General features: G+C 39.0%; 1 protein-coding gene across 1 annotated transcript; it reads right to left on the bottom strand.

The window, feature by feature from the left end:
* Positions 1-9,357: 9,357 nt before the first annotated feature.
* LOC127452278 (ATP-sensitive inward rectifier potassium channel 12-like) lies at positions 9,358-18,326 on the bottom strand. The gene is made up of 2 exons (XM_051717624.1): positions 17,930-18,326; positions 9,358-11,155 (listed from the first exon to the last, which is right to left on the bottom strand). Exon 2 carries the CDS (start codon positions 11,073-11,075, stop codon positions 9,801-9,803), a length of 1,275 nt encoding a protein of 424 aa, XP_051573584.1. The 5' UTR covers positions 11,076-11,155; positions 17,930-18,326; the 3' UTR covers positions 9,358-9,800.

Here is an 18,326-nt window from a genome sequence, read left to right as displayed (position 1 = left end):
TGCACTCTACGTCCTCGTGGTGGCATAGTGACTCGCCTCAATCCAGGTATCGGAGGACGAATCTCAGTTGCCTCCGCATCTGAGACAGTCAATCCGTGCATCTTATCACATGGCTTGTTGAGCGCGTTACCACGGAGACCTAGCGTGTGGATGCTCACGCTACTGTATTCTCCGCAGCATCCACGCACAACTCACCACGTGACCCACCGAGAGCGAGAACCACATTATAGTGACCACGAGGAGGTTAGCCCAATGTGACACTACCCACACTAGCAACCTGGCCAACTGGTTGCTTAGGAAGCCTGACTGGAGTCACTCAGCATTGGATTCGAAGCGGAGTGATGGCTGCTGGAAATGGGGCCTATCTAGATGTGATCAAAAGTTACTTTTTCAAATAGTGATGGTGCTGTTGTTTACATCAGTAATGTCCTGACTATACTTTGTGATCAGCTGAATGCCACTTTGGTGAATTAAAGTACCAATTTCCTTCCGAAACAGCAAAATCTGTACATTATTCCAAACTTTTGGCTGCCAGTGTATATATAAATATCAGTATATCTGTGAGTGTGTGTGTCTGTATTTGTGGGTCAGGTTTTGCTTACATTGTGTGTGTGGACCATCCATCGGTCCCCAGGAGGAAAACAGCTTAAAGGGGTCATGACATGAGGAACCAAATTTTTCTTGATCTTTTGACATATAAGAGGTCATTGAACTGTAAAAACAAACTGTAAGTTTCAGAACTGAAAATTTCCTCCTGAATAGAAATAGAGTATTTATTTAAACCAAGCTACAAAAACAGCTGGTTTGGAATTTGTGGAACATGTGACATCACAAGGACCAAATACATCTGCATATGACCGCCTCTTCAGCAAGACACCTATTATTCATCATTGCACCCTTGGACCTGCCCACTGGTGCTCAGTCAGTGAAACAGGTGAAGAAGAGAGAGATGGGCCTATCATGAGAAATTCATACAAAGGGGACTTATACAGGACACCTTCATGTGCATATCTGGATTTAAATGTTTTTCTACATAAACGTGCACGGCTTTGACTGTTATCATGCCTCTCACACCGCTTTTAAAAGATGCAATGTCAAGTGATAACTCTAAAAAGAATACCCCCATTCTGTTTCATCTTGCTGTTTGCTGCAGGGATGTGCCATCTATATAAGCAGGATAAGCAATGCTTATCTAACAGAAGAGTGAAAAGAAAAATGACACTATGAAATATTTAAATACAGTTGTTAATATAAACTACTGTTATCATTTCAGTTGACTTTCATCTCAGTTGAGCAGCACAGACAATTAATTTATTTGCTTTGATGCCACCCTTAGGTATAAGCACTTTATGTTGTGCTTTCTCTGACTTAGATTCAAAGCATTGTTTACCGCCCTTTCATTCAACATTATATGTTCATTCAAACTGAATTACACCCACTACTACAAATGACCAAGGTAAGTATGTGTAATGGGAGCCAGCTGATAGATATCTGTGCAATGTGTATAAACCTCTCTCCTGACCTCAAGAGGTGCACTAGCGACTGACGCTAGAGGCTGTAGCCTTTAGCCTCCTTGTTAGTGCACCCACCTCCCATGCTGGAGATGCCAGTTCGAGTCCCGTACAGAGTGGGTAGAACAGGAGCGTCACAATGGTGCCGTGACCCGGATGGGAACGAGGTTTATGGGGGTGAGTGTAATGGGAGCCAGCTGATAGATAGCTGTGCAATGTGTATAAACCTCACTCTCCTCACCTCAAGAGGTGCACTAGCAAGTGACGCTAGACGCTGTAGCCTTTAGCCTCCTTGTTAGCGCACTCGCCTCCCATGCTGGAGACGTCAGTTCGAGTCCCGTATGGAGCGGGTAGAAAAAGAAGATCACACATGCTTAATGAGTAATCCAATCAGAAGCTCCTTCCTTCAGTCATGCTATCTGATTGGCTAGATTTTTGATTTGGTCAATATGTTCAAGTTCACATAACTAATGCATTAATAAGCGCTAAAATGGATATAGTGTAAGCATCGATGACCTACGTGGATTTGGCAAAGTTAATTTCAATAGAAAATGGAGAAAGAGAGGCTATCAAATCTTAAACAAGCGGGTGACTTTAAGTGATGGAGATATTCATTCGCAGGGAGAGACGCATATGGAACTTTAATGTGTTCCATTAAAGGTACGTTAATATGTTTATTAAAACTCTTTGTTATTGATACTAGGTCATAGATACTAGGTCATTGTTTCTGATTATTTTGAGGCTATGAAATGGTGATCTGGCAATCATGTCCTTCTTGTGTTATGCTCTGTCTGTTTTTATAGTTCTAACGTTAGGGCACAGTGTCTGTTTAAAAAATATATTAAGGGATGATTGCTGTGTTTACATTACATTTGCCTTGTGCAGTCAGGTTAAGATTGTTGTCTTTGGTGGTCAGATTAGTTCATTGCCGCTGTCCATTCCAGTGGTTCTGAACTGTGGGAAGAGTGACGTAGTAAAACTAGTAAGTTGCAATCTTTTCTTTTAATTTTTGTTGTATATAAAAACAAGCTCTTCTGGCACTGTGGTTCACTGTATGATTTAATGGACATAAACATGCTCAGCTCAACATATGACAATCTTTTATTTGTGTGATATGAGCAATATTACTGTCCTGAATTTAAAACAATTTGGTAATGTTCACTACTGTGAATTATTTCCATTGGCTGGTGGGTTCTAAGGCAACAATTTACATCTATAACATTTCCATGACATTATGCTCACTCATATGATGTGTTTTGTCACAGTGTTTAATAATGTATATTAAAAATCTTTGATGCTTGCCCAGTCTCAAAGCCCACAGCATGTGCCTGGTTTGTTGTCTTGCTGTTGTGCTGTTTTGAAGGCGTCCTGGTCCGTTTTTGCTTCCATCTGTACTATTTTTAATTGTTGGTCTTTTGTAAACATGGACTAGATAGATGTCTTTGATCGTATAGAAGCGTTTCCGCACCACACTGGCAAAATGTGCGATGTCACACTGGTGAAGACCAACGTCACTCCTTTGGCCTGTTAAAGCCCATTGAAGCACCCTAACATCACCGTGAATTGTATTACGCTTGCATATTCATAACATTTCAGGGACAATTGGACGAAAAACCACAAGTAACCAATTCTATACATGAATGTTTTTGGTTTTTGTTTTTTTTTTTGGGGGGGGGGGGATTTTTCCCCTTTTTCACCCAATTTTGAATGCCCAATTCCCATTGCGCTTTTTAAGTCCTCGTGGTTGCGTAGTGATTCGCCTCAATCCAGGTGGCAGAGGATGAATCCCAGTTGCCTCCGCATCTGAGACCATCAACCCAAGCATCTTATCACGTGGCTTGTTGAGCGCATTGCCACGGAGACATAGCACCTGTGGAAGCTTCACGCCATCCACCGCAGCATCTGTGCTCAACTCACCACGCGCCCCACCGAGAACGAACCACATTATAGCGACCACAAGGAGGTTACCCCATGTGACTCTACCCTCCCTAGCAACTGGGCCAATTTGGTTGCTTAGGAGACCTGGCTGGAGTCACTCAACACGCCCTGGGATTTGAACTAGCGAACTTCAGGGGTGGTAGCCAGCGTCTTTTACCACTGAGCTACCCAGGCCCCTCTATACATGAATGTTTCAAATATCATGACTGTTTGATTTATGCTGTGTTTGAGTGAACAGTTTGATACATTTAGATGAAATGTGTTGGGTGTACATTATGTTTTAACCCTAAAATATGGTTTTATAATGTTTTGTGGAGTTTGTTCATTTTCTTCGGATTGAGTTTCAAAAATGGCTGTATTGGAAGGGCTGTATGATGTGGCTGATCACAAAAGTGGGCGTTTGCATTGAAGTCTTAAAGAGCCAGCCAGCTTAAAACCGAGTGTTTCAGACAGATGGCCAGAGACAGGGTGAAGAAAACAAAAAAACTTTACTAACATTATAAGTGGACCTAAGGGAAGATAACAAAATTATAAAAAAAAGATATGTCATGACCCCTTAAATAAACACACTAAATGAATTAAATCTAAAAGTCTAAGAATCTAAAAATGCAAAGTGTGAAGGTTAGGTAGTGTGTAGTGGTAGGGTTATAAAAACAGTAGAAGTCAATGGAAGGCACCACCATGATAGAAAAACAAACGTGTGTTTTATGCTTGTGCAATAAAAAGCAAGCAAACATGTCATGTGTAAAGCAAGGAGGATAATGAAGTGAAAAATTATGTTTCTGAATCACAGTAAATGGCATGCGATACACATTTATATACACACACACACACACACACACACACACATATTGGTGTGGCTATCCTTATGAGGACTCTCCACAGACATAATGATTTTTATACTGTACGAACTATAGATTCTATCCCCTAACCCTAACCCTAACCCTAACCCTACCCCTAAACCTAACCCTCATAAAACTTTCTACATTTGTACATTTTCAAAAAAACATTGTTTAGTATGTTTTTTAAGCAATTTGAATTATGGGGACACTAGAAATGTCCTCATAAACCAATTTATAGCATAATACCCTTGTAATTACCAGTTTGTAACCTAAAAAAATGTCCTCGTAAACCACCCAAACCTGCCCCCCCCCCCCCCCACACACACACACACAGTATTTGAGTCACATAATTTAATAATAACTTCATGCAGCTGAAGGTGAGATTAGTTAGAGATTTAATGGTTATAAAATGCATCGTTTACCAGGAATCCATTGGTGTATATTTCCTCATCTCCTTTTCACACTCTCTCATATCCAACTACACATCACAAGGTTTATTACTTTTTCAAGTTTAATTTTAGAATGCAAATCTTATTTGTGAATATAGTTATGATTATTATTAAGGTTCACTTCTGAAATACACACTATTGTTGAGAATAAATATTTTACGTTTCAGAAAAGGGTAATGTAATTATGTTATGGCATGCATTGAGTTTCAGCCTAAAATATTAATTTTAGCGTCACTGGTTTTATTTTTCTATATATATATATATATATATATATATATATATATATATATATATATATATAAACTTCAGCTGTTGCATCAATGTAAACAATTGGTAACACTTTACAGTAAGTAAAAGTGTTACATTAGTAAACCTGAACTAACAATGAACCATACTCTTTCAGCACTTATTAATCTTGGTTAATGTTAATTTCAACATTTACTAATATATTTTTTAAATTAAAGTTGTATACGTTAACATTAGCAATGATGAACAATTGTATTTTCCTAAACCAGCATTACCCAAGATTAATAAATTCTGTAAAAAATATCTTTCATCGTTAGTTCATGATATGCATTAACTAATGTTATAGTAACATATAGAAACTTATTGTAAAGTGTTACCAATATGTATTTAATTTTAATAGGAACCTGGCATTTTAAAATGTTAATACTGAACCACCAGTACTTTACATTTAAGAGTGAGACCCGATATTGTTGCCATGTTTATGTATTAGGCAATGCACACATGTTGACCTGTGTAAATGCTGAATCCACAGTTCAGTGTTCTGTTCCTGGGTTTATGGTTATATCTGGTGTTAATTACCAGCCTTCTCAGAAGGCAAATGTACATGATCTCTTTGACCCTTGTATGTGACAAGTATTCTCAAAGCCTTAAAGGCTTGCCCCTATAGGTCACACATGCATTTGGTTCCTATAGTTATAATGGACTTAAAGACAGCCAGCAATTAGAGACATTCTCTGGGGTAGAACACAAAGCGTTTGGACTTACACTCCTTCCCATTGGCAATAGGACATAGGCTGCATGTTCACTTCATTAATTTGCAGACTTTAAAATCACAATCCATAACTGCTATGGTATTATGCTTAGAACTAGAAAAAATTAAAGATCACACTTTGATTGTCAGTAAATTCAACTGTGCAGTGCCCTGTATTTTGTATTACATGATAGTCTTAGAACATTTGTGAGTCTGTTTGTATTTATATGTACTGGTGGTGGAATCTCTGAGGGTATAGTGGTGCAACAGTAGAAGAAAAAGGAACAAATCTATAGATAGACCAACTATACTTCCAGTGATTATAGATAGACCGTTACCGTTGTTACATTTGTCACCATGGTTATGTCTGTTATAATTCTCTTCCAGTAACAGACAGCGGGGTACCCGTAGGGGTATAGATAGACTTGTTTCAGATATATAAGAGCATTTCAAGATATAAAAAGATTTATTGCAATGCATTATATACAGTTGTGGCAGCGGGGGCGTGGTCGAGCATCCGTTCGGAGAAAGAGAAAGTGGTAAGGACGCTGACACCTGAGCTAAATTATGTCTAACACCTGTCTCTAATTCCAGTGAGCATGGGGAGAGCGGCACATAAGCGACCACGCTACCAGCAGAGAGAGAGAGAGTCTGGCACAAGGAAGCCCACGGTGCTCGAGAAGCTGTTGTGTTTAACCTATTGTGTTTGTGAAGCTAATGTGTTTAAGTGACTACGTGCCTGTGAAGCTTATGAGTTTGTGAAGTTGTAAAGTATTGAAGTGGCTGATTAAAAAGTCTTACCTGAGCCTGGAACCCGATTCCCTGTGTCCTCCTTCCCTTCTGCTGTGAAGTTGTGTTACAACAGTAAATACTTAATGCTTAATTTTAGACCTGAATAGAGCTGCATTACTATAATTTTTCTTTTCTGTACAAGTTTAAAGTTTTACACAACTATTCGTCCTCTGGAATTCTGAGTCTTATTTGGTCAGTGCTTTCTTTAGTTGTATCCTTGCAACTCTTATCAACGTGGGTTTTAAATCCCTGCTAGAAAATCCTGATCTGATGGGAACTGGTTTTACATGATTTCGAGCTGGTCCAAGCTGATCATTATAGACTTAAACTTGTCCAAGGTGACCATTTATGGTATTTAGCTCATCCAAGCTGGTCTAGATACCTGATCAGCTGGAATACCTGCTGGCGGAACTGGTTTCAACCTGGTAGACCACCTTGATAAAGCTGGATAGAGTTGGTAGACCACCTTGGACCATATTCCAAAACCAGCTTGACCACATTTAGGTGGTACGGCCTGATTTTTCCAGCAGAGCTAAGCTCATTTTCCAATAGAATGCCACAGTGTGCCACTCTTTGCCTTCTTTACTCAATTATTGATCTGAAATGACCATATGGAAAAGGTGACTCACTTTCACCCTCAGAGACCCAACTGAAGAGGTAGTGAGGAGGACATGACCTGAAAACAGTAATTTTGCAAATAGCATGAATAATGAGAACTTTACCCTTATATGATCATATAGCAATTAAAAAACTATGCTGCTATGGGTTGTATGATGTGACGTAGTAGTGTAGTATTTTTGGAGAGTGGATGATTGGAAGTGGATCGTCTTTTTTCCCCTTTCTTTCCCGAGAGAGGATGACTTAGGCTATAATCTACTTTGATGAAATGTTTAATTTATTTAAATGATCTTATATAATGCCTTCTTTATTTAATCAGGCCTTCTTATTTTGCCCCCACAGAGCAAAGTGATGGATGAGGTGAGTGGGAGAACACTCTTCCACTGTTCCTTTTTCGTTTCTTGCTCTCTTTCTCACCTCTCCTTTTCTCTTCACTGTGATTTTGAAAAGGAGCGCGATATCCAGAGGATTGTCACAATCACTAATTATCAATTGTAAAGATATCTGAGATGGGTGGTTAGTGTTGTTGCTTGTTGAAATTCATTTGTATAAGTTCTATGGTTTGTTTTATGAGAGTGAAAATCTGTATAATTAAACAGACATATTACACGGCTCTCTGTAATACCTGATTCTGGTTTGTCAAGTCAGGGTCCTGATCACCCTATTTGTGTTTATTTTGTAACAATGACCAGTTGACTATACATTATCCCTTACTTGTTATATTGTACTGAATGCTAAAAGGGATAGTTCACCCAAAAATGAAAACTCACTCTCATGTTGTTTCAAGCCTTATGACTTACTTCAGTGGATCACAAAAGGAGATTTTTAGTCTCAGTCATCTTCACTTTAATTGCATCCTATTCCATACAATGAAAATGAATGGTGACCGAGGCTAACATTCTGCCTAACATTTCCTTTTGTGTTCCACTGAAGCCATGCAGGTTTGAAAATGATGTAAATTATGTTGGCAAACTTTTCCTTTTTAGGTGAACCATCCCTTTAAAATGTAGTTAGTGTGATATATGGACTTACTACCAAATCACTGTAATTCTACACTTTGTAATCTTTCTTTATTGATCAATTTCTTTCAACATTTGGGCAGCTCTTTTAACACTGAGAAAAAAAAATGGCAATAGATAAAGGTAACATTGAAGTTATACCTCATAAAATGAGCACACTTGCACAATGTAACTGTTACTTACAACATTTTTTAAAATGGCAGAGGCTATTTGCACTAAGTGTAAATAGCAACCAAAAGCATCTTCTTTACAGTGCAAATAGTGTTAGATGATATTTGCAAACCCGATAGTGGCAGGTACTATTTACACCCCTAATTAAATACTAAAAGCAAATTAATTTTAAAATGTTAAAATTTTAATTAAAATGTAAACTTAAATACTAAGTGCATATAACAATAGATGCTATTTACACCAAGTGTAAATAGCAACCAAAAGCATCTTATTTACAGTGCAAATAGTTAGATGCAGTGACACTAGGTGTGAAGTTTGTCTTCAGTTTGTGTTTCTACTAGACATTGGAGTGGAAATAGCCACGCTGTGTGGCAGGTGCTATTTACACCTAGTGCAAATAGTCACTGCGTTTTAAAATATTTTGTTTTGGAGCTTTAACATATTTGAGAAGTGTGTAATTTCTGCACTACAAGCACCACCAAACGAAAATTACACATTTCACTTTCAAAGCAGCATAATCCTCAGAATGTTGTTGTTCTCTGGCCGTCATTGCTGTGTGTGTGAGTGTATGTGTGGTTTTATACAAGAGTATTTGTCCTGAGCATGAATGTGAATGGTGGTATGTTGTGGGAAAAAAACTACCATCATCCTCAAAGTTAAAGCTTATCCTATAACCATACCTTCTCTTTCACTCAATCACTCAAATACTCATATATATATATATATATATATATATATATATATATATATATATATATATATATATATATATATATATATATTTCTACTCACTTTCTAATACTAAATAAATACTTTTTGTGTCTGTTTGCTAGCCTGGGAGCCATCTTGCTCATTGTCGGCAGTAATTCAACATCTATTTAGGTGTTAAATGTCTTTCACACACCTTATAAGTAATAGTTCATTACAAGGTAAAATAAAAGGATCAAACATCTGGGTCTTTGCTCTGATGTAATTAAAATAAAAATAGCAATGCAATGAATGTTAGCCAGACAATTGGAATATGGAGAACATGGATAAAAGTCACTTTATTGCTGCAGATCACACACAGATTGTATCATGTTATACTCGATATTCAAGCAAACACACTAGTGGTTAACAACCTAGCTTGTGCAAATTGTCTTTACAAGAAAGAGATTTAGTCAATATGGCACCCAGGCTAGCTTAGTATTGCATTATGATACTGCTTAAAGCTATCACTTCAAAATACATTATGAAATAGATATTTGAGATTTCAAGTTTTCCTACAAGAACGCCTTGCATTTCTGACAACTTCAAAACGCACTTTCTTTTCCTGACCTGCCCTCATCTTCAGCATGGCTCTAGGACAGTGGGTCAGGGTTTCGAATGGCACTTGCATTGCTCTGTATCCATCCAGTAAAACCAACACTAGAAGAATAGGCTTAGACTACTATAAAGCAAAGTTCTCAAAGAGACGATCAAGGTTAGATTTCTGATTCTTTGTGAAATGACCTCTGATCAAAGTTCAGATTGGCCGAAAGCGTCTCTAGCTCAGTCGCACTCTCACCCCTCTCCTCCTCTTGCTCCTCTTCATCCCTGCTGATGAAGGCCAACTCATTCTCATAACAGAAGTTGGCGCCAGACTCTCGTCCAAGGGACTTGCTCTCGTCCATGTCTTTGCCACTGCAGCGTGGCGTTGAGGGCACCTCGTAGGTTTTATGGAAGTGCGAGTAGTCTACCTTATACTGGTTCTTTTCCTCAAACACCACTGGCTCAAAGCGATGGCCCCATAAGATCTCACTGGCCAGATAGGAGCTGCGCACCTGAGCCGTCATTGCAGTCGCCTCAACCATCCCTTCTAGTATGACCACGATTTCAAAATCAGCTGTCTCCAGGTCCTGCTTGCTGATTCCAAACAGTGGACTCTCCTCATTTATCTCATGGAGGATAGTGAGGGGAGCAACTAGGAAGATGCGGTCAAGACCTTGGTCGTAGCCCACATTGATGTCAATCTGGTCGAGTGGGATGTATTCGCCTTCTTCTGTTATTCGGGGCTTTATAAGTTGCGCCCGCACGTGAGCCTCAACGATGTGACTTTTCCTCAAGTTCCCAACGCGCCACATTAAGCACAACTTCCCATCACGCATAGCAATGACAGCATTGTGCGAGAACAGTATTGTCTCAGCCCGTTTTTTAGGTCGCGCCATTTTGGCCATGATGGCACCAATCATAAAGGAGTCAATAATGCAGCCCACAATGGACTGGATGACAACCATGAACACAGCTAGTGGACACTCCTCAGTCACACAACGGAACCCGTAGCCAATCGTGGTTTGTGTCTCAACCGAGAACAAAAATGCCGCAACAAAGCTGTTGACCTGCATGACACATGGTGTGAAGTCATCTCCAGAAGGTCGGTCTAAGTCACCGTGGATAAGAGCAATGGTCCAGAAGGCAAAACCAAACGCAAGCCAGGAAAGAACAAAAGCAAGGGAGAAAAGGATGAACATCCAGCGCCAGCGGATGTCCACACATGTGGTAAAAATGTCTGCAAGGTAACGCTGGGATTGCTCGTCCATATGTGCAAAACTGACATTGCACTGGCCTGTCTTGTTTACGAAGCGGCTCCGCACTTTCCTCCGTGTCTGGATCTTGCCATTGCCAAAGCCATTGCCGAGGGCGGGCATGTTGCCGTGGCGATACACCTCCTCCTCCGACGATGACACAATGCTGTAACGGTGGGGCCTGCCCACACTCATGCCACTCTGCCCAACCAGAACCAATGAGTAAGTGGGAGAGAGGACCACAGAAGCTCTGGATCAGTCTGTCTTCAGGATACCTACAGATATAGAAAAAGATTATATCAGTCCTTTAATCTCACACATTGTTAATTATATAAATACTGCTTGAAGAGCACTCAAATATGAAAATGTTGTCATCATTTACTCACCCTTATATCGTTCTTAACCCATAAGTCTTACTTTCTTCCATGGAACACAATGAAAATGATATATGAAATAGAAAGAAATAAAGTGATACAGGTTTGGAACAATATGAGGGTGTTATTAATTGAGGGTGTAATTAGCTTCAGTTTACTGTTCGAAAATTCAAAAGCTATGAAGATTTGTTTAACCTTCAGGTTTTGTTTGTGGTCTGCGAGACTCCAGGGCTCAAATTTTAATACCTCAAAAAATATGCTTAACATTTATGTATCAGGATAATATTCCACATCTTATTAGAACTCATTACGAAAAATATTAATAACTTGATAATACATGTCAAAAGTCCTTAATTAACAATGTTACATTACTTATGTTTGCTCTGTGATAAAACAGAGGGATACAGCTGCAATAATACTGTATCTGTCTACAGAGTTTTGTTTAAGTCTAAGGTAGTGGTCGACCGATATATCGGCGAGGCCTTTTTTAATTATCGCATCAGCCAATACATTTTCCCGTTTGGCCGATTTGTTTCTTGAGGGCGCTGAGAATTGCCTGCTTGCGTGTGAAGCGACTGAGACATGTAAACGACCTGTCACAGTCCATTTTGTTGTTACGTGTCATCATGTTACTACAATAACAGACTGGTGTTCAACACAATCTAATTTAAACGGTCCGCATATCAGAGCCGCGGCAGACGTGTTTCAGCTCATAATGTTAAAGTGCTCACCTGTTTCATTCTCCCTCTCTCTCCTCAACAGTTCCCTGTAACTAACTGTCTTGTCTAATGATAAAAAGGCAAATATCAATAAAATATAAATAACAAAATATACCATCTGTAAATATGCGCATATCACGTTTCAACAGATGTAATACACAAACCTCACAAAACTTGAACAGATCCATCATCCTGTGGTGCGCTCATTTATTTACCTCTAAAGCGTGTATTTTTTCAGCCTCTCCTCAACAGTTCCCTGTCACTTTTAACTTTCTTTTCTAATGATAAAAGGCAAATATCAATAGAACTTCTATTATATACCATCTGCAGATAGGCAGATACAGGTATCTCATTTAAACAGATGTAATACATGAACCTCATGAAAATATATATTTATCATTTATTCACCCTGATGTTGTTCTAAACATGTAAGTCTTGCTTTCGTCCGTAAAACACAATGGAGAAAAGGCAGCATGTTAGCCTTAGTTTTCATTCATTTTCATTGCACTTTTTATCCATATATTGAAGTGAATGGTGACTTAGAGTCATCCTTCCTAACCTATCCTTTTGCGTTCCACAAAAGAAATAAAGTCACACAGGTTTGGAACAACATGAAGATAAGTAAAGAGGGAGTAGGTGTGCACATTTGTCGTCTGTGTGTGCTTGTTTCGCAGCAGATGTAGCTAATTAAAGTAATTTCACACTTTTCCTGCAAAACTGCACATTTGCACGGTGAAGTGCACAGACCTCAAAGCCTGAGAGAAACCGTGTCGCAGATATTATTGTTATCGTTATCATTATCATTATTATTATTATTATTTGATTTTTCTCTGTGTTGTTTTTTGACTGAGAGCTCTGAACTGGGAACTGCCGGTGGGGTCCAGATTTAGGCATCTAGCCACTGCCTGAGTCAAGTGATCTGTCTTTCTATTAATAGATGCTTGTCTAGAGACTACTGCACACACACACACTTGCAAGAAGCTGCGCTCCAAGACATACTGTACTGACAGAGAGCCATCAAAACACACAGACTTAATGTGCACATATACACTGGGGGCTGGTAGTGTCAGGTGCTGCTATATTGGTGTGTGTGAAAAGCAAAGAAGCCTCAGATTAGAGGAGAGCAATAATGAGAAAAACATAATTTCCTTCATCCAGACCCGCAAATGTGATCTCACACACAGAAATACTGCATAGTTCTTACAATACTCAAAAGGGATATGTTTCCATGGAAACCTGTCTGGTAGAAATTTTCTGCGTGTGTGTGAGTAGGTGTGTGTGTTTGTTTGAGGGGTGACTGTCGGCTTCGTGCAGTGGTATTTCAGTCATCATCCAGGTGGGCTCATGCAAAAGTGAGGGAAGAGAAGAAAGAGAGTAACAGTAGTTGGAATAGGAAGTAGATTTCCAGTTACAGGGAGCAGTGGGGTTGGCATCTTAACAACTTCCTGATGTGATGCCAACTAATTCCAATTTAAATGTCAACTCATCATCTGACTCCTGTGGCTTGATACTAGTACTATGATAATTAAATATAAACTAAATAGTGGTTCTGTGATAGCTGAAGATTACAAATAATAAACATACTTTGTCAGTAACATTCCTATAATATTTCCCACTCAGTTTTTCCTCTTTGTTTCAGAAATGAAACAACTTTTTGAGTGAGAGCCACTGCACAGTCTTATATTCGATATTAGATTCTATAAATGTATTGAATTTTTCCAAACTATTTAAGGGATAGTTCACTCCAAATTATGTCATCATTTACTTGCCCTCATGTTGTTCCAAACCAGTTTCGTTCTTCAGTGAAACATAAAAGGAGATATAAGGCAGAATGTTAGCTTCAGTCACCATTCACTTTCATTGCAAATTTTTTCCATTCAATGAAAATGAATGGTGACTGCGGCTAACATTCTGCCTTGTATCGTCTTATAAGTTTAAAAAGGAGTGGTGATGGCATAGTGGGCTAAAGCACATAACTGGTAAAAGGTTGCTGGTTCGATCCCCACGGCCACCACCATTGTGTCCTTGAGCAAGGCACTTAACTCCAGGTTGCTCTGGGGGAACTATCCCTGTAATAAGTGCACTGTAAGTCGCTTTGAATAAAAGAGTCTGCCAAATACATAAATGTAAATGTAAATAAGTTTCACTGAAGAAAGTTGTACGGGTTTGCAACAACATGGGGGTGAGCAAATGGTGACAGAATTTATATTTTCAGTGAACTATCCCTGAACTGTTAGGTGAAATAATACTCAATTATGCACTGAACATTTTAGGAAAGAAATCCAGAGATTATTTCTGCTCTGAAATCTAAAGCAGCTTCATTTTCACCAAGAAAAGTCCAGAAAACCTGAGCCTAGATTTGATCAACATTTGTTGCTATGAAATGAACCTTTTAAGTCTCCGATATAGTTCATACGAAATCAAAGAACGAACAGGTGTGACATAATTTAGATCAAAATCTGGCCTAAAAAAAAGAAGGTGTTTTTGCATTCGTTTTGATGGTTCGTAATATCTTGCCTGGGCTAACTTTAAGGAAAACTTCTTATCGGCTGCTAAACACCTTTTTACTGCCATTGGTCCACATGATTGGTAGGTGTGACCTACTGTAGAGCTTCACCTACTTTTCATGGCATTCAGTCAGTTAAGATCAGTCAACATGAACACACCGCATGCAGTTATTATCGAGCTGGTGCAAGTTTACCTACATCTATATGATCATTCGCATAGAGACATTTTCCAAGAACATGTCATGCATTTTTATTTTTTTTTTGGTTTAGTTTTTCTACAAAAGGAATCAAATCTACTCAAATAGTAGGGTGACCATATTCTGGTTTTCCAAAAAGAGGACACCTTTTTTTTTTTTGCCATGGGGGGGTGGGAGGGATTGGGGTGGAATAATAGTGTTCAAAACAGTGTTACTATGAATGCAAACTTTAATACAGTAAAAAAGACACTCTATAAGCATAACATAAATATATATAAATAAATAACATTTTCCAACATTCTTTTGAATGTCCATGTACTAAAATAAATATTTGATGCCATGAGAGTACCTTCATTTACTATTACTATTATTTTGAATGGCCATGGAAAATGAAGCAATGTGATAACAATTTTACCTGGTCGCAAAAAGTAGTCCATTAATTTACCTGATGAACTTTCACCTTTTGCTGACCCTTTATGCTTTGCAGAGCTAATGTGTGCTTCTAAATCACTTGCACCTTTATTAGCAACTGATACATAAGTGCCAGCTTTACATGTCATACATTCTGGTTCTCACGGATCTCGACCTGGATGAAAGCATGGGAATGTTTTGTGCAAATCTTCTGTAAATTTGCACTTTCATTTGGACATTGTTTCCATCATTTGCTGCTACTGTCAAGCAACTGTTTGATGCCGAACACAACAGCGCTTCGCGCGTTCGCGGGGAGAGTGACAGGCAGGAATTTGCCAATAGTTGCTGCAAGCCTCTTATAATCAACCAATTGTTGTGCAAGAAGGCGGGACTTACAAAGAGGGATTAAAGCAATGCAAATATGCGTGCACACACAATGAGGTATTAGACCAGATGCACATCATAATGCAACTAAAGCCTAATCCTGGACATTTTCGCAAATTTAGAAATCCCGGCCGGATGCTTTTTTAAGGTCAGAAAAAGAGGACATGTCCGGGAAAAAGAGGACGTACAGTCACCCTACAAATAGTCTTAAGTGCTCATTCACTCTTTTGTTTTATATGCTGCTTAGCGCATATAAGCCATTCGCGCATCACGAGACAGCAGCACTTCGCGCGAGCAAACTCGTCCGCTTTGCTTCAGTCAGGCTGCGTGGATGACAGCCTACATTCTGTTCCATTTCTTTCTTTTTGCTTTCAGAACAACACATGATAAGGAAAACACCACTATTAATGGCACAGCTATTGACCAGGAAAACAAAATGGCACTCCATGTCAAAAAGGTTGCCGACCCCTGTTTTAAATCATCAGGCATAAAGTCACTGATAGCATATTTTTGTCACATTGGTTAAGGTTTTACTGAGTGTCCTCATATTTAAACGTACACTCTCATTTAGCACTTTATTTGGAACATCTGCACACCTACTTATTCATGCGATTATCTAATCAGCCAATTGGGTGGCAGCAGCGCAATGCATGCAGTCATGCAGATACGGGTCAGGAGCTTCAGTTAATGTTCACATCAAACATCAGAATGGGGAAAAAATTTGATCTCGGTGATTTCGACTGTAGCATGATTGATGATGCCAGATGGGCTGTTTTGAGTATTTCTGTAACTGCTGAACTCCTGGAATTTTCAGGAATCTCTAAAGTTTACTCAGAATGGTGCCAAAAGCAAAAAAAAAAAAACATCCAGTGAGTGGCAGTTCTGAGGACAGAAATTCCTTGTTGATGAGAGAGGTCAACGGATAATGGTCAGACTGGTTCGAGCTGACAGAAAGGCTACGGTAAATCAGATAATCACTCAGCTGTAATAAGCAGAATAGCATCTCAGAATGCACAACACGTTGAAACTTGAGGAGATGGGCTACAACAGCATAATACCATGTTGGGCACTTTATTAGGACCATAGCGTTCCTAATAAAGTGCTAAGTGAGTGTACTTATAAACGCCTCTCAGAACAGTGTGACGGGTGTCTGAATGTTCGCAAACAGTATATCGTTGTTCGGCTGTTTCAAACTTCTTTTTACCACTGAACAAAGAATGAAGAATAACTTCTCCGGAAGTATATCGGGGCCTTTAACAGCTGTCTTAGACAGAATGTTTCCATAAATTTATGATAAGGTTATATATTGAAGTAGACAGAGAATTGTAAGGGAAATACACATTTACATGTAAGATTTAAATTTATGATTGCAAGATTTTAAGACCATATTTAGATGGAATTTGGAAACATAGAGAACACTGTGCAACAGATGTAGTCTGATATGCAGAAGATAATCTGACGTAAATAACAGTATCCCATGGTGGCGGTGGTGTAGTGTCCGACGGAAACCTCAGCTGAATAGAACATTCTGTTTCCTATTCCTAAGTTTGTTTTCTTGAACAGTGAAAATCAAAATGAACAGCTGTCATTTTAATTATCTAACACAATTAACATAGTCCAACAGCTCCTGCAGCCCCAAAATGGAAAATATGATGAGAAATTCAAAGAAGTGACAGATTGTGAAAATGTTGACATGCAGTTGACAGACTTCAGGAATTACTCCACATTACTTCTCCCTTTGAACATTTACACTGCCCCTGCAAAGCTGCATCAGTCTCTTTTAATAAACTTTATGAACTTAGACTCATGTCACCTTCACCATATGTGCAGCACTGAAATGGATCCACTGAGTTATGCCTTGTGACTTTTTAGCCAATAAGATCCAAGCTGGTTTTATAAAACCAGGAAATTGTCATTATTTTGATTTGATTTGTGATGCAAAATCCATCCATTTTTCCCCCTTTTTTTATTTTTTATAACAGGTGCCTGTGTGTTGAGGATTGGGAGAGTTGGGAATTGGATTACATCTGGCCAAATCTAATTTTAGACTTACTTTGCCTTTTTTATTCAGAATGAAATTGAGTTGATATTTTTTTAAACGGTAAACATAGTTTTAAATTCAGAGAAGGGTCAGCACAGAGCACAACATATGCAGACATTCCAGCTTTCAGGGGACATCCATCACTGTGGGAATGCTGCATGCGGTTTGACAGCCCCCTCATTGATTTGGAAAGTACAAGAAATGCAATGCCACTGTGCATCACCTGCTTCATATGACACATTAAAGCTGCCGGCTAGTACTCTGAACACAGGCTTTAAAGGGCAACACACCTACAGGTTGCAGAAAATACCTGTGTACTCTATGTGAGTGAGACCAGAGTGATGAAAGCAGAACGAATATGCAGAGTCAACAGGCACTGAAGGTATCACAGATAACAGCAAACAAATCTTGCTTACCTTTTCTCTCTCTTGCATTTACGTTTGCATGTAAATGTGTGAAATGCAAAGGGGATCTTTCTCTAGATCTTAAGTTGCACTAAAGCATGATGATTCCACGTTTAGGGTTCCTCTAGAAGAAGAATCACCCCTTTAAAGGAAAAAAAGGGATTCTGACAGTCCAAGGAGGTCCTCATCTTTAACGATGGAAACTCACACACAAACGCGCATGTAATTGAAGGAGGTTCTTATCTAAAGGCTGCTAACAATCTCAGAATTTTCCATTAATGGCCCCTAGTGTTGATCAGGTTTTCCTGTTATCTTCAGCAATGTCACGGCCATTCCTCAGGGTTTTACATGTCCATAGAGTCCCTAATCTTTCAGTGCGTCACTTCACCAATGACTCTCTCTTTGAACG

Source organism: Myxocyprinus asiaticus, chromosome 14, assembly GCF_019703515.2.
Source record: "Myxocyprinus asiaticus isolate MX2 ecotype Aquarium Trade chromosome 14, UBuf_Myxa_2, whole genome shotgun sequence".
Taxonomy (NCBI): Eukaryota; Metazoa; Chordata; class Actinopteri; order Cypriniformes; family Catostomidae; genus Myxocyprinus; species Myxocyprinus asiaticus.
This window is presented reverse-complemented; position numbering and strand designations above follow the sequence as displayed.